Source organism: Festucalex cinctus, chromosome 9 (assembly GCF_051991245.1).
Source record: "Festucalex cinctus isolate MCC-2025b chromosome 9, RoL_Fcin_1.0, whole genome shotgun sequence".
Taxonomy (NCBI): Eukaryota; Metazoa; Chordata; class Actinopteri; order Syngnathiformes; family Syngnathidae; genus Festucalex; species Festucalex cinctus.
Window position 1 is genome coordinate 8,397,067 of NC_135419.1, and position 25,486 is coordinate 8,422,552.

Below are 25,486 nucleotides of genomic sequence, written 5' to 3' on the forward strand. Positions count from 1 at the left end.
GAAGTAGTAGTAGAAGAAGAAGTAGTAGAAGAAGAAGAAGTAGAAGTAGTAGAAGAAGAAGTAGTAGTAGAAGAAGAAGTAGTAGAAGAAGAAGAAGTAGAAGTAGTAGAAGTAGAAGAAGAAGAAGAAGAAGAAGAAAAACGGACACCGAGACAAGCCAAAGTCGACATGTCTGGGCAAAAGAGGACGTTTGGTCACCCTATGCTATCGTCTCAAAGTCAAAACTCTATTGAGTTGTGTGGATGCATAAATTAGCCTTAGTTAACAGTGCTAGCTTCCAACAAGCAGCACATACCTCATTGCTAGGTGGCGCTGTCAACATAGTTGGCAGTTGCAGTCGGTTATTTACGTTTTGCCATTTAAACAACACAAGTAGTTGTTCAACCTTTCTTCATTCATTCCAAGATCTAATGAGAAATACGAGTCACAATGTAATGGAACATTACAGTACATGCCCACTGAGGTAATATACATGGCGTGTTCTGGTACGTCAGTCAGCAGGTCACATAGACAAACAGCCATTCACACCTATGGACGATTCAGTCTTCAGACCATATGGACAATTAGGAAAATTCCACACAGATGTTCCAACAGATTCAAAATTAACTGTGAGGCAGATGGGTTAACAACCACTATACCACCAAGTGGGCCAACTGAATAAAATTAAAATCAGGACCATTCACGTATGAATGCCAAAGTAGAAAAACTATTGATATACATTACGTTGACATATACTCAAGTTTGGTCATGTAAAGTGATTTGAACATTCAAATGCAATTACAATTTCATAGATTACCTGCATAAGGTTGTGCTACCGCCATAGACTGCCAACAATAGGACGAGTGTTCCAAAGACATGTTTGGAAGATCAACTTGATTTAGTGGAAAAATACCCTTATTCCCGGATGCAACGCTCCTCAGGGCATTCCATTCTCTTGAGTTCGTTGCAGTGCGTCACTGCTGTCGTGTGGAGAAAACAAAGGTAAGCTCTGACCTTCACAAATAATGTTCATCAATATCATACGTCATTTTAGTTCATATTTAATACGTATATATTTGCAGTTTTACGTGACTTGCGAAAAAGCTCAAAACCTCCAAGTTGCTAAAAAAAAAAAAAAACACTTGGAGAGGGAGTGCCGAGAACCTTTCCACACGCACGTCAGGATTCCTGGTGTGGCTCAATAATGGTGAAAAAAAAAAAAGCGCTTTCACAGTTGGGGTGAGTTACGTCAATTTTGTAAGGCACGCAGCTTACGAAAATCCCAAAATTTTCAAGTTGCTCAAAAAGACAAAAGACTGAGTACTGTGTAGCACTCAATTGCATATCAATTGGATTAGCCTTTCAACATTTTAGGTTTCCTACTTTTTTGGGATGTGGCTAAAACAACAAAACATGATGCACTTTAGTGTCTGACATGATTGGCCCCTATTAGAAGAACTAACATCTTCGTCGGTTATGAGGCACAATTGCAACATGTTAGATCGAGCTATAACTCTTTCCTTTGGATAGTCTGGCCACTTTCGAGTGCCTTGTTGTCAGCCTTAAGTGTGTTCACATCACGCAGACAAAGGCGAACTAGCATGTATATGTATATTTTTTAAGTCCAACATGAAAGCCAGCATGATTGTGGACCGGGGCTTTGGACTAGCATGGTCACTTTAGAGTGCCTCGTTGCCAGCTGTGAGTGTGCGCACATCACACTGAGAAAAGCGGAATGGCAAGGACGACAGGATTTTGTATTAATTTATTTTTTAAAGTCAGACACGGCAGCCAACGTGTGGAAAGGAGCTTCCACTTTAGAGTGCCTCGTTGTTGAGGCCTGAAAAGCCCCATGATGACCCAGTGGGATATATTCTAGCCACGTCAGACATTTAGTGGATATATTTTCATGGCTCAAACAAGTGTGGTTTTTGTAATTATTTACATTTAGAAGTAGAAGACATTTATTTTCACTTTAAAGGGACGCAGTGTTTTATTGTTCTGGCTGACATTTAAAAAGAAGCATTGCTTAAACTGTTAATCTATGGTAGACAGTTTAACCTTGAAGGTGCTGATCCAGAGGATTGCTGAGCCCTGTCATTCTTCTTTCTAATGACTTCCCTATGCCATATATGGAAGAGACAAGTTAACACAGAACAGACCGTATAGGTTATTCAGGCTGCCCTTTATTCATTTGTGACAAGGAAAAGCAAGTTGCTGCAGACAGAGTGATCTAACGACTGTGTTATTCAGTAGCTGCTATCATTTTAAATTATTGCAAGTTAATGCATCCACTCAGCCTTGAAGCTGGTGGGACAATCCATCGAAGTCTGTTAGGTCATCTAGCAGGAGACTAATGCATCACGCAGCCAGTGTAAACACACTCGCGCGCGCACGCACATCCTGATCTGTCAAACTGCTCTTCTTCCTTCCAGTCCAAGCTATTGGCGCTACATCCTGCATTAAAAACTTCCAATATGTCCACCTTTGATCCACACTGAGCTGTTTTTCCTTTTAGTGACCGGCCACCAGAACAAGGGCTGGAGGAGTTGCGCAGTAAGGATGACCCTTTTATTGGGCAGAAGGTACAACAGTGAGCCAGCAGCAGCGCACGGGCCCGCGATTCTATTTCAATGGTTTGGCAGGTTCTCACACCCGATCAAACCCGCTGGGCTTCCAGCGCCATAATTCCTCATCCCTTGTGGAAGTGTACAGATAAATACAGATAATCTGGCAGCCCAGCATAAGAGCTGACATTACTGAATGTATTGCACTGATGCACAATCCCAACATGGACATTTGGAAGTAATGTCGGTCTGAATCAGGCTTGTAAAACTATGGAGTACATCTTCGGCCTCCTGCTACCAAAACGTATACGCATGCTCTTACGCAATCTGTCTGTCCTTCCCCTATTAGACACGGAGTATTCACTGAGGTGGCAAATATATTTACACGCTGCACCAAAGTATAAGTACAGACACGAGAGTGTTGGGGGAGAAGGGGGGGCATGGTAAAAGTAGAAGTACTGAGTCCACCCGTTCAACAAAACGATAACTGTCACTTGTTAGCTAAATTAGCTAAATTCTGAATAAATACACCACGTTTTTCAGATTGCACATAAGATTTTTATGTTCTAGAAAGGTGTGGGTTATTTTTGCTAGCTCAAGAAAACACATTCATAACTAATCACACTTGAAGGTGGACAACCGCAATTCATCTCACCGGATATCTTGAAGATATTCTCAAGTGTTCCCATTCACATGTGGTTCTTATCTCATTTATAGTTGCTCTATTTAGTGAGGAAGTTTAAAACAATTTGGTCACCACCCCAGCCCGCAAAATGTAATAAATTAATCTAAAAAGGAGATACAGTGGAACCTCTACAATTCAGAATTCAACTCAAAATTTTGTATGTACCCCAATATGGCTAAAAATGGGAAAGAAATTGCTTATGGTCTTTGACATCAAATATGTTGTACTACCATTAAAACAAGCAAATGTGTTGATTATGACTTAAGATTTTAATATCAATTTAAAATGTTTGAGATGTGGGCTTTGACTATCTATCTTGCTCATCTAACTAAAGCTGATGGTTTTAATGCTTTCAGTAATTTGACTCTTGTGCACATGTGGGCAAACGGTTGCTTGAGATATGTTGTGGTGTAGTGTATATCCTGGGGCTAGAGTATATTATGGGCTTGTCTCGTTGAAACGCCAGAGGGGCTGCAAACTCAGCTACGGAAAGGAAAGGAAAGATTGTTTATTTGGAACTTTTACAGCCCAAAAGCAACAACTAAATACAGAAAAGTGTGTCATTTTGGCCACTACGTTACAAGAAAATATTGTTTTATCAACTGAAATCTTAAAACAGACCACAAAATTTAATTTCTAAATATGAGAAAAGAGCGTACATGTGTTTAAGTCCCTGTTAAGCGAAAACATTTATATTCTAAATTTGACACACCAAAGAATGTTACCAAGTTCACCAAATTTGAATGACCAAAAAAAGTCAAAACGAGAAATCAAGCCGTTCCCGTCACTCTTAAATGCTGAAACCACGCACAGTTGTCAATCACATACCACTTCTAAAACTTACAAAGAATGGATGCTACTTTATCATTCTTATTTCAACACAACTACACATTTGAGCTGTGAAAATAAACCCTGTTAAAGCCTTCAATGGCTGGAATATATCCCAACTGTACTCGTGGGGCAGCACTGCAACAATGAGGCGCTCTAAAGTGTCCATGCAAGTTTGAATTCCCAGTCTACAAATTGGCTATCAAGTTCAACTTTATTTAAAAAATAAAAAATATCCCTGGTGCTTCCGCCTTTCTCACCTGGAGCATGCACTCATGGCCAACAATGAGGCGTTCTTAAAGCAGCCACACTAGTGTGGATCAGCTCTCAGCACACTGGTTGTCAAGTCAACCTTTAGGTTTTTTTTTTTTTTTTTTTTTTTTTTTAAAGAAAACTAAACCCACTATGAAAAGAAGAAAAATAAATAAATAAAACAAAATAAAAAATAAAAAAATACCCTCTTGATTCCATAATACTGATACGCTCAATCAACAACTGCCTCTTCTGTGGTGTCAAAACACGGCCAGCGGGCTACAAAAGGTGCCTCATGTGACTGGGTCGCTGCTTTTAGTGGGCCGTCATTTAAAAAAGCAAGCCTCCGGTTATGTGCATGTGGAAGCAATTTTAGGCCTGATAATCCCCCACCCTGCTCTTTCTAGCCCTGTGGGTTAAACAGAAGCCCCTTTCCCGCGCACCCCGCATACCCTGCCCACTCATAAACTTGTGGTCGTCTTGGCACTGCAGCACCACGCGATGCCCAATAAAAGAACCGACCAACTGCGGTAAACAATTTTGTTTATAGCGCAAAGCTCTGTAAAAACAAGTCCGTGTCCTAAAGCAGCAAAGCGTAATCGGGAGGGACAAAACACTGGCAATCTCAGACGGCTCCAACAAGAACCAGTGGAAAAAATGAGTAGTTAAGTTAAACATGTAAACAAATGTTTAATTTTTAAGCTTTTATTTAAAATATGGTGTGGAGTTTACCATTGGGAGTTACCATCACAAACATGATTGTTTCTAATAAAAAAAAAATAAAAAAAAATAAAAATAAAAAAAAAAGTAAACAAAACAAAAAAAAAAAAAGCTTAAGAGCCTAGTTACAGAGATTTTTTTTTTTTTTCATTTTTTATATTTTTGTTTTTGCAGTCTGGTGAAAAATCCGTTCACAAATGAGGATGAGAGGGAGGGGAAGAAAAAAAAACAAACATGTTCACATGTTGTAAAAATACATTTCCCAATCTTAACATCACACAAACACGCACACTGTCGCTTTCAAGCGTTCATTCACTCCTTGTTAGATAGATGGTTAGATGTCAGTGCCAAAAGGAAAACAAGAGAGTAGGAAAAGGGAGGTGTGGAACAAGAGAAGAGGTTGGCGGCTTCTAAAAACACATAAGGCTGCTCTACATTCGGAGGGAGGACAACTGCTAAAGGATATGTGTGCATTTCAACCCTGAGAGAAAAAAAGTGACCAATTCTTTTTTTGTTTTGTTTTTTGGACAGATGACACCAGTGTCTGCTGTGCCTAAACACTCCAGCCCTTTTGGGCGCTCCGGCAGCAGAAGCGAAAGACCCTTCAAAAGCCCCGAGTAGTAGCAGAAGTAGTAGGAGGAGGAGGTGGAACGGTGGTGGTGGTGGCTGCATTCTAACACCCAAGAGTGAAATATCAGCTGGAGCTTTGTGACCGCAAACACACACAACTGTGCTTATCTGTTAGCCAGAGTACAAACACGCTGCTGGCGCGACTTTAGAAGTACGAGGATTTACTGTGTAATGTGTTTTATGTCTTTGATCCAAAAATAAAAACTTTCAAGATCAGGATCAAATGCTGCAAAGGTGATGCAGAATTCGCCAAAGGAGTATTAGAGCCACACAATCTTATGAGAATGCCATAACATGAGGGCGAAAGTCATTTTAAGAAACGTATAAATATTACAAACATAGCCATGACTGTATTATGATTGGTATGTTTGTTTCACAATGAAAGTCAACAATTTGGCACATCAACACCATCGTTAGTATATACAGTAAATATGATTCTACAAATTTTCTTCATCTTCTTCTGAGATGATCTGATGAATAAATGGTCTTGAGAGGAAAAAAAGACCACTTACTGGTCTTGTAATTTCATTCCAGTTGGAGCGAGCAATTTACAAAATACCATTTGTGAAAACTGTCATGACCTGGCGTAGTACATGAGAAATCCGATGTTAAAAAAATAATAATAATAATAAAGTTGTCTCTGGCTCCATCTTGTGCCTCTAAATCAATCTAGAAGAAACCACCATGCATGAGGAAAAACAACCAACTAGAACCAGGAGCGTAACTTACAAGGTGTCAGTCATTTGTGGTGATCCCATGGGAACACTCATAGCGAGCTACAATCAGGCCATGACAGTTTTTACAAATGACAAAAAGTGTTTTGTTTTGTTATTTCAAAATTGCAAACTCACCCTCAACAATATGACTTTTCTTCATCGTTTCTCCTTTTCAGTGTGACCTGAATACACCTTTGCAGAATTCTGTCTGCCGAGCGACCGGGGAGCTTTTGTTGTTTTTGGCTTGTTCATTTCTACTGGTCACTTTCTGTGGTCAACTGTATTAAGGCAGTGAGTGGTTCCATGGCGACTTTCTACAACGGCTACAGTGAGAAAGGACATAGTAAGGCCTGGGAGAGGAAGGAGAGGGGGACATAAGATGGGAAGCGGATTTGGGGGTAGTAGCAGGAGGAGGAGGGGGAGATTTCATAATTCTCAATACAACATGTAGGAACACAGACAGCAATTATCCATAAAAAGAAATCGTCATCTACATTAAAACTAACTGGTTTACATGACAGTGCACGGCTGAAATGAAAAAATATATATAATCATCATCAACAGCAAAATTTAAGATCAATGGAACTATAGGGAAAGAGGGGAGGTGGGTATTCTTAAAAATATATACTCATCACATGACGGAGGAGCCAAGCATCACATGCTCCAAGTCACTGGTAGACTGATGGGGGAAGGGTGCGGTCCGGAGGGCAAAACTGCACATTACTGGAAACTGACCACCACATAATTGGCAACTGGGGCTAAAAAACACTCAGCAGAGGGAAAAGCAGCCACTAATTTGTTTGTAAGTTTTTTTTTTGTTTTGTTTTTTATCTGCTTAAAACAAAGATCGCACATGCACAACAAACAGAGCAGCAGGGCAATGACATATGGGAAGCAAAAAAAAACGAACAAAAATGAAGCATCTACTACTAATGCTCTAGTGAACGAAAACTAGCAGAGCGTAAGAACCACCTTTCTTTGTTCCTCGTAAATCATTAGCCAGTAAGATGGAGGACAAAGGGGGCCGAGGTCAAGGCAAAAAGACGAGCATTGGTTTCCAAGCCTGAGTATTCAGTAACCTATAGGGAGAGATCCTATGTGTCGCTTTGTTTCATGATGGGCGATTTTTTCTTTTCTTTTTTCCATTATTTCATCTTATTACTGCTACAATATCACAACCCTTCTGGCAAAGAACAGTAAGAAGAATCTAGAAAATCTGTACAAAAAATAAAAGGGTATGCACGGTACATTCAATATCTGTTACTGAGGTACTAGAAAGGTGTTTCCTTGACACCAGAGCGACAGCGTTAAAGAGTTACTCATAGGGACTATTCCTTTGGAAAGAAAACAGCGGAAAAGGACACACACACCTGCGCACGCACACACATTCTTGTACACACCACTGTCGTTAACAAAGATAGCATGCAAAAGGGAACGTCCCCCTCGCTCCGACTGAGGAATTCAACTCTACTGTCCCCAAGTGTTTAAAGGAAGGATGCGTACTGGGTTCGTGAGCATGTGTGGGGCCGGGGGGAGTGGGATGTACTGCCTGGTTAGGTCAGCCTGGGGTCATTGCTTAACATAAGCTTAACAGGAAACTTGTCTTCCTGGTCAACTGAAATGAGTGGTCGGGCGGTGCCCTCTGCTGGCGAGGCCCTGCATGTACGGCACATGATTGAGTATTGGCGCTGCAGCTTTTGGGCATGAGACACAAGTTCATGCCCCTGGGTGGGTCCGAGTAGAGGTGAATTCATTAACATAAGGGGAGAGTGAAGATCGAGGGCCTTTTTGAACACATTTTAAATACGAGCGGAGCAATTCCAAAATGGGTGGGTGAGGTTTTTGTTTTTGTTTTTTTCGATTGGGTGTGGTTTATCGTGTATTACATATGATCCCGTCACAAGTAGGTTGGATGGAAAAGGAGGGCGGGGGGAGAGAAAAGAAAAGACGGCGAAAGCAGTAACACAAGCCTTTCATGGACAAAGGGGCACTTTCTGCCTGAGCACCTCTACTGGTCAGCCAGTCGAGGATGCAGTCAACTGGAAAGCCGTTATGCCCGAAATGCTTTTTTTTTTCCTTTAGAAACATGAACACCAAAAGTCACAACGGATTGACTTTCCATGAAAACAAGAGCCAACTACAGAAAAATACCAATCCGATCACTGAATCCTTGAGAACAAAGTTATTGCTGACGTTGGAGAGTGAGAGGGGTCAGTGAAATGAGGATGGATGCGGGTGTGTGTGTAGGGGGGCGGGAGGGATTCCGGGGCTGGTCATGTGAGACCACGTGGAGTCACATCAGGTCATCGTGGTGTTCGGGGGTCGAAATGTGTCTGATGCAGGGAGGAAGGTTTTGGAGCCTGGTTATCCAGAGGTGACGGAATGTGCTGGCGGCAGCAGGGGGTCAACGGGAGGGGGCCGGGGGGGTGAGTATGGGTGGCTGGGGGGGGGCTATTGGTCGGAGGGGATGTCTCTGTCGCCTTCGGCCTTATTTGGCTGCCCTGGGGAAGGGGCGTGTGGTGGGTGAGAGACGGGGGCTATGCCGTGGGCCAGGTTTGCCGAAACCAAGCTTTCGACCCCGGCGCCAGCTCCTGGGAGGCCCCCTGCTGCGGCAACATTGATCAGACCTGGAAATCTGGAACACAGAATGAATAGATTACAATTGATTTGATGCATCTCCTCCATTCAACTTGCTGTCAACTATAACATATACTACTTAAATTGAAACTTCAGCCACACAATTTATGAGCCACAGGCGGCTTTCTCTGCTATTTAATCCGGCCAATCAAGCATTTATTTATTGGATTCATTTATCCACCAAAAAAAAAAAAAAAAAATTGTAATTAAAATGTTATTGGTGTTAAATTATTGCTAAATTTAATTTGTATACAATATATTTGACTAAATTGATTAATTATGATTAAATAAATCACAAAAGAGAAGGAATTTACAAATCAAAATTTGTTTTCATTGAATTAAAAAAAGCTGAGTTTTAACACTGTGCACTGCACCTCTGACACAGCTCTTGTATTGCAGTTCATTAGATTACATAACATCACTGTTGGGCAGAAACCCCCTATGTAGAGATTTGGTAAATTATTTGGTCTGTTATTTAAGCAAACTATCCCCCAATCTACAGTGTTGAAAATGCTTGCAAGCTCACCTTGATGATGCAATGTTAATGGCTCAACAAACATAGCACAGGGGGTCCTCGACAGAGGTGGCAAATCCAGGCCCAGAAAGTAAACACACTGCCACAGTTTGACTTCAGCAACTGATGCTCGCTAGCTAGCTCCCTAGAAGGTAACAAGCACCATGGGAGCTAGCTGGGGAGCTAGCTAGCTAGGTAACTGAGGCTACAGCCAAACTCTGGCAGGGTTTTTACTTTCTGGACCTGGATCTGCCACCTCTGCTCCTTGATTTATGACGTAGTTACATTCGTGCGGACATAACCTGACTTTGAAGCTCAAACAGTTAATATTTGTATGAAAAACTCTGCTAAGTTTACAGCCTTTTGCAGTAAACTGAGTGTGGTTTTCTGCCGCGTTATATGATGTATGCGCTGCGCAATCTCTCATTCTGAAAACCATAAATCTTAAACCAAGGATCCGTACATGATACCAATAAAGGCAAACACAATGTTCGGCCTCAATGATTACAAAGAGCTGTGCAGCCACTTGTCTCTCTCACCTGTAGGTTGCTCCGTTAAGTTCAGGGTGAACTGTGGCAGCCTCCATGCTGGGCCACTGAGATGCTGCCATCAGATACTCTTTATTCACGCAGTTTTTCAGACTGTCCGGGATACGCCCTAGAATATAATCAAAATTTACAGGTTGCACTCTGACAGGATATAGCGCGGCTGGCGCCAGTCATGCTGATAGCTGCAGCATGCTGCACCCATCTCATGGCTCCTCTTAAAAGCAGACACTTTATTCTGGTATTGGCAGCAAATACAAGAAGGCCAACAGTCACGCTGCTCATGCCAACACGCCTGTGTTAAGTATACATTTTGTGCTTTAAATAAATTATAACACTCCAACTCAATAAACGTTTGCTTCTATTTTAAAAGTGGTACCCAGTGCCAAACAGCACATACACTTGCTATAAAATATATACCAGGTTTTCTTCACAACTCCGATGAAAGAAAAAAAAATAAACATTTGTAAAGGACTGAAGACGTGGCTGTATTCAGAATTAACCAATTACATTCAAACTCACGTTAAACTCAGCACAGACCTTCCACCATTTAACATGGTTCTGATTCGTCCCAAATCAAATTCAGTTGTTCTAGTAGGCTTTTACTAACATTTCTGTAGTCACATTTTACAGCACAAACCATGAGAGCTTTCCAAACGCGCATAACTAGCTGGATAAATACATGTAAAAATAAACATGTACATGCATGTTGGACAAAAACACATTCGAAGTCTTCATAACATGTTGGGAAATAAGTTTAAACTTTTCGGCCTTAATTCCAAAGCTGTTTGTCAAAAACCCCACTGCTCATCACTATTCACAAGCCAAACCTACAGTGAAGTATCGTCCTGCCTCTGACATGTTTTGGAGATTGTGTTGTCCTCCTCAGATGGAACACACCTTAATCAAGGTGCAGAGAGTTATGAAGAGCTCCGAATGCCAGTCAATGAAAGCACGAAACCTTCAGGCTTCCGCTAGAAAGCAAAATGTATCAAGAAAAGCCTACTAGAAGTGAAACTTTATTTAGGCAGGTGTGTGCTGACTCCTATTTAATACAAGTTTAAATTTGATTTATTAATTCTGAACACAGCCAAATCTCCAACTATCAGGCTATGCACACTTGTACCACCGCAAGTTCCCAGTTTGTTTTTTTTGTTTTTTACATCCCTTTACATACACACACAAAATTACAGTATTTTTTTTTTCAATAGAGTTGTACCGGTATATGTTATGAGTCACATAATTGTAGAAAATGATTGATCAAAAAAAAAAAAAAAAAAGGCATTTGAAAAGGTGTGTGTAGACTTTTCAGATCTACAGTGTGCAACAACTTCATCTGCCATTGACTGACAACTTGCGCAGAAGCCCAAGTAACATGTCAGCATGTCATGCTTTAGTTATGAAAGGATGACAGATTGTTTTCATTGTTCCAAAGGGAGAGCCCCCAGGAGTCTGTCAGCGACTGTCAGAGTTAACACATTCACAATAAATGGGATAAAAAGCAGGAAACAATCATATTCTATATTCAAGACTAAATAAGAGTGATTTATAGCACTGTGCATTATTACAGATGGGAGCAGTTCTACAACACTAGCACCCTCACATATTTATAGTATGGTACTGGAACAGACTACATACTACTAGCAGTCTGGCACAGCTTCAATTTAAAAGAACCAGATTTCCACATATTGCTAAATAAGGAATTACATACCTACAAAAGGAGAATTACATGTTTAGACAAGTTAGTAGGGGTGTTACAAAAAATCGATTCCGCAATATATCGCGATATTAAAGCACACAATTCTCTAATCGATTCAATAGGCAGCCGAATCGAATTTTTAACATCCATTTTTGATGAAAAAAATATTCAACAAAACGTCTAACTTTCTCACCTTAAGCATGGAAGAATGTTATATTAATGGAACATTAAGCCATAACATTTTATTTCAATGCTGTTCTAATATGAAAAAAGGTTACAACCTGTTTGTTAAATGCAGTGGCTCACAGTTATAAAACTGAAGTTTGAGATCAATAAATAATAAATTTTCATACAAATCTTACAGTGTACATGTACAAGTTTACTGAATGGTATTTTCTAAATTTGAGTAAAAATAAAATCGCAACAATCGACTTGTAAATTCATATCGGGATTAATCGGTATTGAATCGAATCGTGACCTATGAATCGTGATATGGATCGTATCGTCAGGTACTAGGCACAAGTTAGTCATCTGTTTTGGGTTTTTGTTGGCTGCTTGTTTGCACAGCAGATGGTTAAAGTCAACTCATTCTAAGCTTTTCCTGAAAGCCTTTAAATGGAAAGTGAGCGATTCTACAGTAAGCGGGGGCACTGGACGACATCCTTACCAGTAATGGCACGGCGTACTTCCCTAGCTGCTTCCTCCCGAGCCTCCACCGAGGCCTGCTCGCTGTACCAGGATGTGTGTGGGGTACAGATCAAGTTGGGGGCATCTTTAAGAGGGCCAGCTGAAAAACTGTCAAGAACCAGAAGGTTGGTACAAGGGGAGCGATCGAGTTAGTACTTGAGTGCTGGTTACCTGAAGGGTTCGCTTTCATGGACATCCAAAGCAGCCCCTCGTATCCGACCCTCTTTTAGGGCCTGAGCCAGTGCTTTCTCATCAACTAGGCCTCCTCTTGACGTGTTCACCAGGAAAGCTCCCTGACGCATCTGTGTTGTGGAATTAGCAATGTTCAGTCAGGAAATATACTTTTTTTTTTTTTTTTTAACACATTACAAAATAAGACAAAGCTGATGGGGAAAAAAGTAATAAAGATTAAGGGATAAAAAATGTCCACAAAAAATCTCGTGATTTTTCTCTCTGTTGTAAAGTTAAAGACAAAGTATTGTAAAATGATAAAACATTTAGACCTCATGTCAGCATTCAGACTAGGACCAGTCGCTTATGGAAAAAGTAATAATCACGATTATTTTGGCAATAACTGAAATCAAAACAAAATCAATTCAATCAACGATTTCTTTTTTGGTACAAAACAAGAAAATGTTTAAGCATTTAAAAATATTAAGACCAATTTAAAAAAAAAAAATAGAAATTAATATATATTTATTTATGTTGGCAAAAACTTGAAGTTGGAGTGCAAAATGTGCACTGTGCAAGTAGGACGATTTTTTTTTGGTCCAAAAAACAAGAACATGTTTAAATGTAAAAAAAACAAAATTTAAGACAAATACAATTATTTGAAAAGTTTTTTTTGAATGTAGTAAAATTCATTAAATTCATTATTTTACAATTTAAAAAGGGTGCAAATGTATAAATTTAAATACGTAATACATATAATAATACATACATAAAATTTGCATTAATCTTTTTTGACGATGATGCTGATTTTGTAATTGTGGAGTGCGATACCTGAAATTGTAATTAAATTTCGATAAAATTGCACAGCCGTAATTGCGACCAAAAAAGAAGTTATTAAATTCATTATATACACCTTTTTTAAATAATCGAACAAAATTATATTCTGCCTAATATCAGAATCTGTATAATCCTTCAAAAATCCTTATCAGTCGGATCCCAAACTTTGTGATTAATAATTCAGAAAGAAAAATTCTGAAACACTTGATGCAGATATAGTATTTTTAAAACGGTAACCTACGATAATAATTGGAAAAAAAACAAAAAACGAGGCAACTTGTTGGCTTTTGTCTAATCTGCAGATACATAAACAGGCTAGTCTTATGGGGTTTTCTTTACATTTATTTTGAATACCAGATAAGGGTCGGCTGGAATACAAAAATTAGCAGGAAGGCGAGTGAGGGCACATATGGTTTTGCATATTTTTCCAGCTCACCTGTTTGATGGTAAAGTCATTGATGAGGTGGTGGTTGTGCTCGTTGAGGCTGCAGTGCAGTGATACACAGTCCGAGTGGATGAGCAGGTCCTGGAGGGTGGCCATACGTTGCAGTCCCAGGGAGCGCTCGACGCCATCAGGCAAGTAGGGGTCATAGAAGATCACGCCAAACCCGAAAGCCTTGGCACGCAGTGCCACTGCTTGGCCAACGCGCCCTGGAGGGCCACAATGATAATATCATAAGAGCATGCCAGGTACTCATATATACAGTATATTAAAAGGCTCTAAAGCAGATAGAGACATAGCCAAATAATTTCATGAATGAAATAAACTACTCTCAGGTTGGCCATTCTTACTAAAAGAATGTTGGCGGGGAGTCAGCCATCCACTTACCAAGCCCAATGATGCCCAGCGTCTCTCCTCGAATACGAGCCGCACCGCCAGCCACCTCTCGGATCTGCTCGACACTGGAGGCTCGGGTTCCCTCCCGGAGAGCCTGGTGCATCCAGGTGACTCGCCTGTACAAGTTGAGGATCAAACATAGCGACGTGTCGGCTGTCTCCTCCACGGAGGTTGCTGGGACGTTACACACTGCGATGCCTACGCGGAGAAACGGAACAAATTAAAGGGCTAGTTCAGAACTTTTGAAAAAAAAAAAAAAAAAGGACAACGCTCGGATTGAGTTGCATCTCCTCACCAAGCTCAGCAGCTGCTTTGACATCAACATTGTCAAAGCCAGACCCGATTCTGACAATTACTCTGAGGCCTTTAAACTTCTCCAAGTCATCTCTCGACAAAGTGATGGTGTGATAAAGCAGGGCGGCCACAGCCTCATTCAGCACCTACAAAGGACAATTGTGCATCCATTTATATCCTTAAGGTGAAAACTTAACCATAAAGACACCATGCAGATACATGTATGATTATTTCACAGTAAATCCGGAAGACTTAAAACATCTCCTTTACCTTCTCGTGAATTTCTTGTGTAGACTGGGCATCACAGAAGGCCACAGTAGCGACGTCTTTGAGGATGGGCATTTCAACAGTGCAGTCGCGCCCATCCAACAGCGCCACCAGTGGCCGTGGATGCATTGGCCCATTCAGGATGGGGGGTCGGATACCTGAACCAAGGAGAAAGAAAACATTGATGAATGGATGGGGAGTCGATTGCATGAGCATGAGCATTTGATTAGCATGGTGTGTTATAAAAAAAAAAAAATGAATTAAAAAAAAAAGTTCTAGAAGGATTTCATAACGGCACCCATTTAGTACATACTAAATGTTCCGGGAACAGGACAAATGCTTCTTGAGTACTTCTGCCAAGCTAAATTTATTACAGTGGACCTCCTAAAATAGCAAAATTTCCCTGAATAATTAACACTCCCCTAAAAGTGATAAGCGCCTATATTAGTTTAAACCAAAAATGAACCACAAACTATGTCCCCGAACATTTTTAATACTGTTTCAATGTTAACATATTGCTGTACCATTAAAAATAAAGTACAGCAAACACCTTTAGACTAAGACAGTAGATCCGCAATGGACAACGTATCTGTACACTTCAACAAATCAGATAAATTACTGTAGCTGTGAAGTCTGGTGTAAAACAATGAACAATTGACTGCACAGCAAAGCGCAGGAGTTACATCAATGGTGCCAATGCGCTGGAGCGGTCTGTGCTCAAAGGAAACACAGTTGCTTGCTTTGTCGGTCGACGTTGTATAGCACAACTAACCTATTCGGCGTTTACAGATCCACCCTGTGACAATACGAACTGACGTTCAAAGATAATAATACACATAGGGGACACTAGGAAAGTTTAGCAATGTTGCACTGCGCTGATATGGAATTAACTATCGGTAGTTTTGACACTGTGTAATCGTCCTAGTTTGATTACATTATCACGAGTCAAGACAGGTGCAGCAAACATGAGTGCCGCCATGTTATGTCTCCCGCTGACTGGCAATCAGAAATCTAACATGGTTCCTGCTAGATTTTTTATTTTTTTTATTCAATATTCTGTCTCTGCTGCAGACGTTTGGTTCAAGTGGACAATTAGTTTGATGTTTGACTTTTACTGCGCATAAGAGAATATTCCTTAAAAAAAAAAAAGAATTTGTAAATGCCGAATCACAAATGTGTGGATCGACTGCATACACAAGCCAAATGTGTAACTAGAAAAAGATGATGCTGTAGCAACTACGTGTAATGTTATATTTTCCAGTATGATAAAAATGACTATTCTTTGGTAAAATAATATTGTATTATGTAGTCAATGTGCTTGTCTTGTATAGCTAAATAGAGTTCGACAAATAAACAGCCCTCAAATAAGATGCAGTGCAGTCACTACAATAATAAACCATGTTTAAATAACTTGTGCTATTGCATAACTGACCGACCGTAATTGTTATACCTTGCCATGTTTTCGAATAAGGACTTTAGGAACTTTCACTGAATTATTATTTTATTACGTTAACAGATGGGGACTCAACAACGTAGACCGCTGTCAACCATTACACAAAACATTTTTGTGGGATCTTCACTGGCCCGTGATTTCCCCCCTCTACCAAGTCTGGGGGCATACTTCACAGCTACAGAGCCCTGAAGAGACCTTTCTACATTACGTTGAGTGTTCCAGGCATGATAGGCACAGCTCCTGAAGAAGCATGGCCATTCCAGAGGGCATTTAAACCCAAGCAGAAATTTATGAAGAATTGCCAACATTTCTGTTCAACATTAATCCCAACTGAACCACAAATCAGAAAGTGGATGATTGTAGTAGAGTAATTCATCCACGCAGTCAGTTCATTTGTTACGTGCGGCAACAATGTGATGTCATCTTTAGTAGATGCCTCCTTGAAATGTGGGGATCAACGAGTGTCATCTCATTTACCCAAAATATTTCTACATTCTCCCGCATCACTCCTGTCATCCTGAAATGAGTCATTAAAAAATTATCATAATGGACTGACAAATTAATTGTACGGTTCCCACAGAGAACTTCCCCAATATGTGTCCCATCCACGATTACTATCATGACACGTAACGGAATCTGTAAACTGACAAGCAAGTGTGCAACTTGCGCTCAAACTCAAGCTGTGTTTAGGAATGCGCAAATACAGTGGAACCTTCAATGGATTATTTTGAGTTTTGTGCAAAACTCATTACAGTACTAATGATGGACCTCCATTATGAAAGAGGTTATGCAAGGCTTCAGCCTATCGTTTGCCCCTTGACATTTCAGTGCATTCAGCAAGTTTTGCTTTTTCTTTGTAAGTCCATTTTCAAAGGGGGTGTAAAGAGAAGAACAATATTTAATATTTAATTTGAGAACTATATAGTACTTAAATGTGGAGATACAGTATTAAACTGTATTTCACCATTTCGGGTTCTGATTTTTTTTGTGCCCCCCACAAGTTCCACCTTCTCCACTATATACTGTATGACCTTGAGCACCTTCGTTCGCATCACCTGATATTTGGCGTAATTACAACATGCAGGTAACTAACTAGCTATGCCTACACCCTGAAAAGGCATCACATCACCCTTTCAAAATAGTCCTGTAGAGTGGATGATTTAGAGTGCCTTGTTGAAAGCCATCAGTGCATGCATGATCCACACAAAAAAAAAAATACAGAAGAACAAGGATTAAAGATTTGCCCCCGCCTCCCAAAAATTCTGACTTGACTGGCATTGTGGCTAGTTTGGAGTGCCTCATTTTCTGCAGTTCAACAAATCAGCAGTTGACCACTATGACTCTGGCGTCAGAAGTGCTCACGATTAAGTCCAAGAACTTGATCTGCCTTACTGTATGTATGGGAGGAGGAAGGGGATGGGGAAGAGGTGGCTGGGAGTGTGGCGGCTGGGGATGAGGGGGAGGGGTGTAGAAATCTGCAGGGTCTCAGAGGGGAGGCAGAAAGGGGGTTCATGACAGTGTCTGAGTCATGACCTAAATTCTCCAATGTGGAAGAGTTCCTCATCCATATTTTTATGCATCTCCTCCACACTTTCATGAGACACCTTTCTGACAACAGCATCATGCCAACAAATTTGGGAAATTACAAATCAAAGGATGTGAACGACAACGTTAACCCAAAAGTGGCATTGAATTGGACTTTTCTAACAGCAAAGCCCATTTTTGTTCTTGCTTCGAGCCCCCAACACACCATCTTGATCCTTGCTGTGTGACAGGTGTCTGCAGGGGGGTATGGAGAGGGGCTGAGGGGGTAGTGTGGCGAGCTGGAACATTTACTTGGACAAGGGGCAAGAGGTAATGGCGAGAGTGCACAGAAGAGAAGACAGCTCCGGGTGAAAAACAAATATTTGTGAACACTTCCTGTGATGTCTAACATTTATCAACACAAAGGAAACGAAATCACACAGCAGTTGGAAAACAGGAGCTTTCCATTTTGAAGTGAAGACCCAAATGTGTTGCAGATGGCTCGAGAATGCGAACACGCTTACTTCTTACACGCTTGGGAGGACAAAGACTAACCGAAAAGGCTTCGCGACAAAGAAGGCCTCAGAACAAGTTGCTGTGGAAATACACAAGCAGGCCTACACGTAGGGTAATTTGAGTAAATGACACTGGCATAGCGGGGCCGACAAAATGCAAGCATGGCCGCACACAATACATTTCATTCAGTGATTCATTCATTCTCCCTCCCCTCCCCTCCACTGCATGCTCCCTCTGGCTGCCGTTGGAGGAGTGAGAGGTGAGGGGGGAGGGGCAGCAGATGATGATAATGCAGTAAGAAACGGTACTCCACCCAGACGTGTGCGCGCGCGCATGCACAGCACTGTTATTCAGTTCCTTCTTAACGGCTGCGACCAACGCAGACGTGCACTGAGCAACGCACATGGGAGCGCGCACATATTTAGCTGCGCCACACCCAAAACCATAGATGTCACCCCCCCTCCCACCCACCAGCAGCCAAGGTCCCAGATTTGACACAACGCAATCCGAAACACCGAAACGTATGAGCACAAGAGCTAACCTTGCATTATGAAGTCTGTCAGCCCTTCTTCCTCTCTCGCCTCGCTCTCCCCTCTATTGCTTCTCTCGCTCCCTCCCTAGCTCTCTCTCAGCTGTCATCCACGCCCAGCCCTCCCCCCGCCACCGCCGATGTCCAATCGCAGGCGGCTCCATTGAGGGCCAGCCAACCAGCACTAACCTCATTAGCATATAGCAGAGGCCTGAGGGCGGTTTGGGGCCGTTGTCGTTTTTTAAAGAGACAGCTGGCCTGTTTCCCCACGGCGGCGGCCACGACCCTTCACCTTGCACTCGCCTTCTCATCTGTCTCCAGAGACTCTCCCACAATATTCCCTCCATTTTAAGCTTGCCATTCACGCCTCGTCTCCGTCTCCTCCATCATCATCATCAACTCTGTGCTATAAAAAAAAATAAAAAGCCTGTGCCGGGTAACTTCACTACACTTCAACATAGGGCACTAAAAATACTTTTCAGCAACAGAAGTTTAGGTACTTTTCTGGTTCTACATGTCATTCTATTGCATTTACCCGGTAATTTATTATACTGACGATAACTCATCATGGGGAAATTCAATTTACACTCCGCTTTATATTTTATGTTGCAGACCACAGAAAGAACCTGATCACACACATGCAGGCATGCAAAGAGAAAGTGCCAGAGTGAAGAGGGAGGCTGTCTTGCTTACGGGCAACCTTAACAGCTTTCTAAAACTGTTTTAGGATCACGGTGTTTTCAGTCTTGATGATTTAAACTATCAAAGGTGTATTCGAGGATCTTTTGTCGCTGCGTCTTCATCTTAACGGTTGGTTCTCGATCCCGTCAAACAATCTACCGTAACGACATGGTGTGTGCTCGTTCCTAGCTGTGCACGATTCAGCCATTCATCGTTGTGGCGCCAACGATGTCAGCGCATACTTTGAAAATGGCTGAGAGCCGCAAGAGGATAACCATCTATGTGAAGTGAGGCCGGCTGCGGAGACTGATGAAGATGAAGTTGAGCTCGTATGTTCCCGACATTTCATTTACTTGAAGCAAAAATAAATAAATAAATCTAAGAAAGGTTTCCTCCTCGTAAAATTTACTTAATTTCTGAGTGCATCAACCTTTACAGTACTATTTTTTTCCAAGTCAATATCACTCTCCATTTTTAGAGTGTAGGCGTTTTCATCCGGACGAGCAGGAGCGCTGGCAGGATGGTCTTCCGCATGTGCAATTTTTCAATAACAAACGGACGTTTGGCTTCTATTTTGAGAAGATCCTTTAGTTGCCTTGTGTATAAAATGTGCTATACAAATAAACTTCCCTTGCCTTTAACATAGACTAGTATTAAAAAAAAAAAAAAAACAAGATAAAAAAATAAATGGTGGTGAGGAGGGGGAAAATGAGTCTGGGTCTGGGATTTTACTATTGTTTTATTTTTGACTAAAACACTAAATACCGTATTTTTGGCCAAATATTAAAGTCAGATTTTGGAGATAACACCACATTGCAGTCGTGAATTCAAAATTTTGCCAGTCTAATGTTTTACCCTGAGCAAAGCAACAAACTACAGTAATACAAGAAAGTTTCAAACCAATTTGAAATAATTATAACTTCACTGGATTGCACAGATGAGTCTAATGCTCTGTGGGTCTTTGAGCGCACATTTCGGGTCCAATCTAAAGTTTACTTAATTGTTGACATTACCTTCTATAAGGGCTTTTTTTTTTTTTTTTTTTTTTTTTTTTTTTAATTGAACCTTCACGTCATGGCTACTTTGAGTTTTTAAATACACAAAGGATAGACAAAAAATGATCACTATCTTCTTTGCAAAGGGCATAATTGTTGACAGAGTAGATATTCACAAAGGACTAATGATGACGACTGAAACGGTTTAAAAAAAATAAATAAATAATAATAATAATCTGTCTTCTTTTACGACAATAAAACAACCGAATAAAAACTCACCCTCACAAATGCGGTCGAGCCTCTGACGCTTGACCTGTTTGTGTTTGTCCATCAGAGCCATAGACTAAGCAGTCTGGATGTTAAAAACAGTAGAACCAATATAAAAACCCCTTAATAACCTCCACTCCTGTTGATCTGCAAACACAAACGACATAACAGGTAAAATTAGAAACTAACAAACTTAACTCTTTAATTGCAGCCATGTTTTAAATATGTTTCTTTGTCTCAACCAATCATGGCTCACCTGTTTTCTGAATATGACCCATGAATGGTTGTTACTGAGACCTGAGGGACTGTGATGTCATTTTCAGTTAAGAAGTGGCAAAACAGATAAATACACGGACGGGTTTTACTGCTTAATTTATATTCCACAAACGTAAAATTACGCAAAATCTGTGTTTATAATAGTGCGGGCAGATACATCATATTGTAAAGAAAATATTTGCGTTGACCTCTATAAATTGCAATTATGGTGGGGAAGTGGAAAGGGGTGTATGCAACTAAAGGTATCGTTCGGATTTTTTGACATGAATCTCCATTTCATCCTCACCTCCAGTGTGTGCGATCAGCACTGACTTACCGTTGACAGCGTTCTGTGACACGAGTTCTCATCCGGTGTTGGACGAGAAGAAAATAGTCCGGCGAGTTGGCTGGGACCACTTAAATAAACCGTTTTTCTTCTAAAAACAATGTGTGTTCAAAAAAGTGATACATTTGCACACAAAACTCCCTCCTGGAAAAAAGTCAGACTCCATTACCGCTGGGCACTATTTGTCTGTTTGCTCGTATCACTGCGCATCGCCCTGTCGACGGCTGATAGACGCGCTGCAGACAGCTGATAGTCGGGCCTTCCGCCGTCGAAAAGACAACTTGTAGATTATTGCGCGTCTATCAGCTGCATGTGGGGCGCCGCGCAGTGATACGAATGAACAGAAAAGTAGTGCCCGGCGGTAATGGCGTCTTTTTTTCAGGAGAAAGTATTGTGATGCAAATGTATCACTCGTTTGAACACAAATTGTTTTAGAAGAAAAACGCTTTATTTAGGTGACCCCAGCCAACTCGCCGGACTATTTTCTTCTCGTCCAACACCGGACCAGAACTCATCTCACAGAACACTGTCAAGGGTAAGTCAGTACTGATCACACACACTGGAAGTGAGGATGAAATAGAGATTAATGTCAAAAAATCCGAACTATCCCTTTATGGTCAAAAGGTTAACATTTTGAATGCTCTCGAGTCTTGGATATAGTGGCCACTGGCCTGTCCTACTTATTTTCAAGGTGATAGGTATTATTTGAGGTCATGTGCAGGAATTCACCACAAAGCCAGTTAAAACTGCAACCTGAGTTTCATTGTGTTGTTTAACCAAAAAATAATAATCTTCTTATTGATATTTGAACAAATTTGAACATGACGAAAGAGGCAAATTTCAGTGTTCTTTCTCTGGAGCAAACATTTGTACAATCACAAACTGTCCATATTATGATGGAGTTACTGTACCAGAACATTAACTCATTAATAAGCCTCATTTTAGAAAGTCTTATCACATGCAGCCTTATTCTTATAAACTGCAACTTTTAAACACAATGACAATCTCCAAAAATGTATTAGTTTTTTTGTTTGTTTTGGGGGTTTTTAAACATGGTGTTGGGACAATCTTGTAAAACTACTTCATTCTGGTAATTAAATTCATTTCATCTGTATATATATTTCAGCACCAGCCTTATTTACATACAACTTGGCATGGACGAAGTGTGGGATTGATTACATTCATAGCAGAAATTAGCCCAGCTGCAACACTGTCATGAGAGATCAAGGGCAATCGCTACAATTCAATGAAGAAGTTACGGGATGTTGCCAGCACTCACCTGAAAAGTGGTCTGTTGTGACAGTTGGGTTGTCAAAGTAGTTTAAACTGTAAACAAAGAACAGGAACATACCAGTAGACTTTAGATTGCTTCTGGCACCACTGCATGTGCTCGGCTAGCTTGACAACAGCACATGTACAAAAACCACAAACCCAACATTAAATTAAACACTCTTATAGAGTAAATGTCTGTCAGTAAATGTCATTCAATCAGACTTTGATATCAAGCACTCTTCGGTGTAGATTTAAGTACGTTTGCATTTTAACAATGTATGGAGTGTTTGTTCATTCTCAACTTTTAATTTGTGTTGTCTTATGAATGTTTGAGTGCCCAATTAAACCACACATTACCTGACCACATCTGTAAACTATTTGCCATTTATTTTTCCTTTTTTTTTTTTTTTGTAGTTTTGAAAATCTTGGCTCTTGATTTTCTATAATTACTTTAAGTTCATCATTATAATATACTCCGCTTATTGAAAAGCATTGGATTCGGGATTGTTATAAATTAATTTGTGGGGATTATTTTCATTTCAAAATGTGATGAAAAGTCATTTGACAATCTGCCTGATTGTATGAGTCACAGACAAAAGCAATACAATATGCCGCTTGTTTTCACCGTGTAAAGGAAGCATTTATGATGCATTGTGGAAATATCAGAAATGCCTAGAAAACCCTCCGACATTTTATTTGATATTCTAAAATATTTCTTAATTTACTCTTCTCCCCCCCCCCCCCCCCCCCCCCCCCCCCCCCCCTCCATGTATCGTCAAGCCCCTGTTAGCCCCAGCAGAGGAGAAAAAAAATCCTGGAGGCAACACCCGGATAAAGATTAGTAAACTTCTGGAAGTCTCAAACTGTGACTAAAAAATAAAATAATAAAATGTCAAATGATATTGGCCAGAAAATCGTACAATGTTTAAATGTTTGTCTCGGGAAAACGATACCACAATCGTCTTTTAAAGATCTGCCTAATAAAAGTGGGCTCATGTAAATCAATTAAAATTTCAGATTTAACACACACAACCACCAAATGGGGTAATATAGTACTGAGAGAGTGTTTAAACTATTTAACAAAGTTGCAAGCTACCTCGATGACAAAGTTGCCTTGTTAGCAGGCAAGTTACCGTTAACCAATTAGCCGAGAACGCTAGCTCGACTGCTTCCAAGACGTCGATAAATGAAAACAATACAATGAATGGTGGATGTTATTGCTTTCGTCTCGCACGTTTGATTTTAAGCGTCTTATAAATGTCATAAATATCATTATATTCGCCTGGTAGGTGAATACGTTTCATGTTCACAGCTCTCTGACGCCAACGACTTAGCATAACGGCTAGCTAGCACAAACAAACAACTCGAGGGTAAAAGAAGCTGATATTTGAATGAGAAATACCAAACCGCACCGACTTCCGATGACTGCAGCATGTAGGGTTGCGTGGCTACCGTAGAGAAGCGAAAAAATACTGTCGGAAGCTATTTACATAACTACATACCGGATCAACAGCGCTAACTCTAACTAGCTAGCGAGCTAGCAGGCTGTTTGCAGTAAACGAACGTGCAGCTGTGTGTGTAAGATGCGCGAGGAGGGAGCCCATTTCGCTCGATTTGTTATCAGCGAAAAGCTACGAAATCAAACTAAAAATCAACATTTCTTGAAGACATAATGAGCATCGCCCACGTGACTGAATTCGAGTGTGACTACTGCGGTAGCCGGTGTTCGAACCTTAGCGGGGGACTAAAAATGTAAGTTATTTACCCCGAAGAAACTCTTTGGAGAGTGCTGAGACCGTATGCGTGCGTCGGCGGTTCCCTCTCCCGATCGCCATGAAATTGCGCAAAAGAGGAAGTGCTATGTTTGGTGGGGGGCAGTGTGCTATGAAAGAGCGGCGGTGGTCTGGAAGGAGCGCCCTCACCTTTCATGGCGGAACGGTTACTTTCTCCTGGAACTTGAGTCAACGGATCTTACGTTCAGTCACCTGGTGGAAAAAAAAAGCGCCCACACTCTATACTTATATACATGTGTAACATACTGGTATAAGTACTGATGCAAGTGCAGACTGACATTTACTCGGCATGCTGTCAGGAGTTTCCATCCATGGCTTTGCTAACGTTGTAGAGTAACAAAAATGCTAAATTTGATAAACTGGGAAAAAAAAATACACCATGCCTTATGTGGATTAGGCTGATTTTAGTGTGTGTTTAATAATAAATGTAAAAACTGTGTAAAAATAATTCAGTATAATTTTACTTTAGAGATTCGGCTTTAGATCATGTCCATATTCATAGTTTTTTTTTTCTTCCAAAACTATATCAGGGGTAAAAAAAAATAAAATAGTTAAATAAGATCTAACAAAAGTGCCGAGTCAATATTCCTGCCTTTACAACAATGTTCACTTTGATTGGCAGGAAGAGCATACTCAAAGGTATTTGTCATGCTTACTGAACTACATATCACACAGACGTTTTTGTCATTCTATATCAAATTTTATTGGTACATAAATTGTGCAATATATCCATAACCAGAATATTTCCATCTGAAATTGTATGCAAAATCAATCATCTTTGAAAGGCCACCAAAATCCATCTTTATCATTCACTCACATCCACATTGACTCGGGTTCCATTCGCTTCACAATTAATTACATTGTGCAATATTGTTTGTAATGGGCTGGCTGCAGCATTTTTAAGTTATTCAACAAGCTAGTCAAGTGCATATACATACCCACTTCTAAGGATCTGAATCAGCACAAACTGAAATTGTGAAATTCATAAA

General features: G+C 40.6%; 2 protein-coding genes across 9 annotated transcripts in view; both read right to left on the reverse strand.

Annotated features, from left to right (window-relative positions):
- spon2a (spondin 2a, extracellular matrix protein) overlaps nt 1-6,657 on the reverse strand; it is a 27,407-nt gene extending 20,750 nt beyond the window's left edge. For 2 of the 3 annotated variants that reach the window (XM_077531630.1, XM_077531627.1), the window contains exons 1-2: nt 6,513-6,656; nt 797-959 (exon numbers count right to left, since the gene is read on the reverse strand). The gene's annotated coding sequence lies outside the window, so the exon portion shown is untranslated. Of the gene's footprint in view, nt 1-796; nt 960-6,512 lie in introns of all 3 variants that reach the window. The other variant, XM_077531629.1, reaches the window with a different exon arrangement.
- Nucleotides 5,001-24,689, reverse strand: ctbp1l (C-terminal binding protein 1-like). 6 transcript variants are annotated; one of them, XM_077531626.1, is made up of 12 exons: nt 24,470-24,609; nt 22,712-22,758; nt 20,844-20,978; nt 14,870-15,024; nt 14,601-14,745; nt 14,297-14,503; nt 13,904-14,118; nt 12,631-12,761; nt 12,440-12,567; nt 10,068-10,185; nt 8,993-9,012; nt 5,001-8,774 (listed from the first exon to the last, which is right to left on the reverse strand). In XM_077531626.1, the coding sequence occupies exons 3-12, from the start codon at nt 20,902-20,904 to the stop codon at nt 8,671-8,673; spliced, it is 1,284 nt and encodes a 427-aa protein (XP_077387752.1). In that variant the 5' UTR covers nt 20,905-20,978; nt 22,712-22,758; nt 24,470-24,609; the 3' UTR covers nt 5,001-8,670. The 6 variants fall into 6 exon arrangements, with proteins under 6 accessions (XP_077387752.1, XP_077387748.1, XP_077387746.1 ...); XM_077531622.1 differs by lacking the exon at nt 24,470-24,609 and adding an exon at nt 24,627-24,689 and having other exon boundaries at nt 5,001-9,012; XM_077531620.1 differs by having other exon boundaries at nt 5,001-9,012.
- Nucleotides 24,690-25,486: the final 797 nt, after the last annotated feature.

Coding starts and splice junctions, on each gene's coding strand:
- ctbp1l (XM_077531622.1), bottom strand. CDS start 20,904: ATGGCTCTGATGGACAAACACAAACAGGTCAAGCGTCAGAGGCTCGAC. Junction 14,504..14,600: donor CAAAGCAGCTGCTGAGCTTG/GTGAGGAGATGC, acceptor TTCTCCGCGTAG/GCATCGCAGTGTGTAACGTC. Junction 10,186..12,439: donor AGTACGCCGTGCCATTACTG/GTAAGGATGTCG, acceptor ATTATATTCTAG/GGCGTATCCCGGACAGTCTG.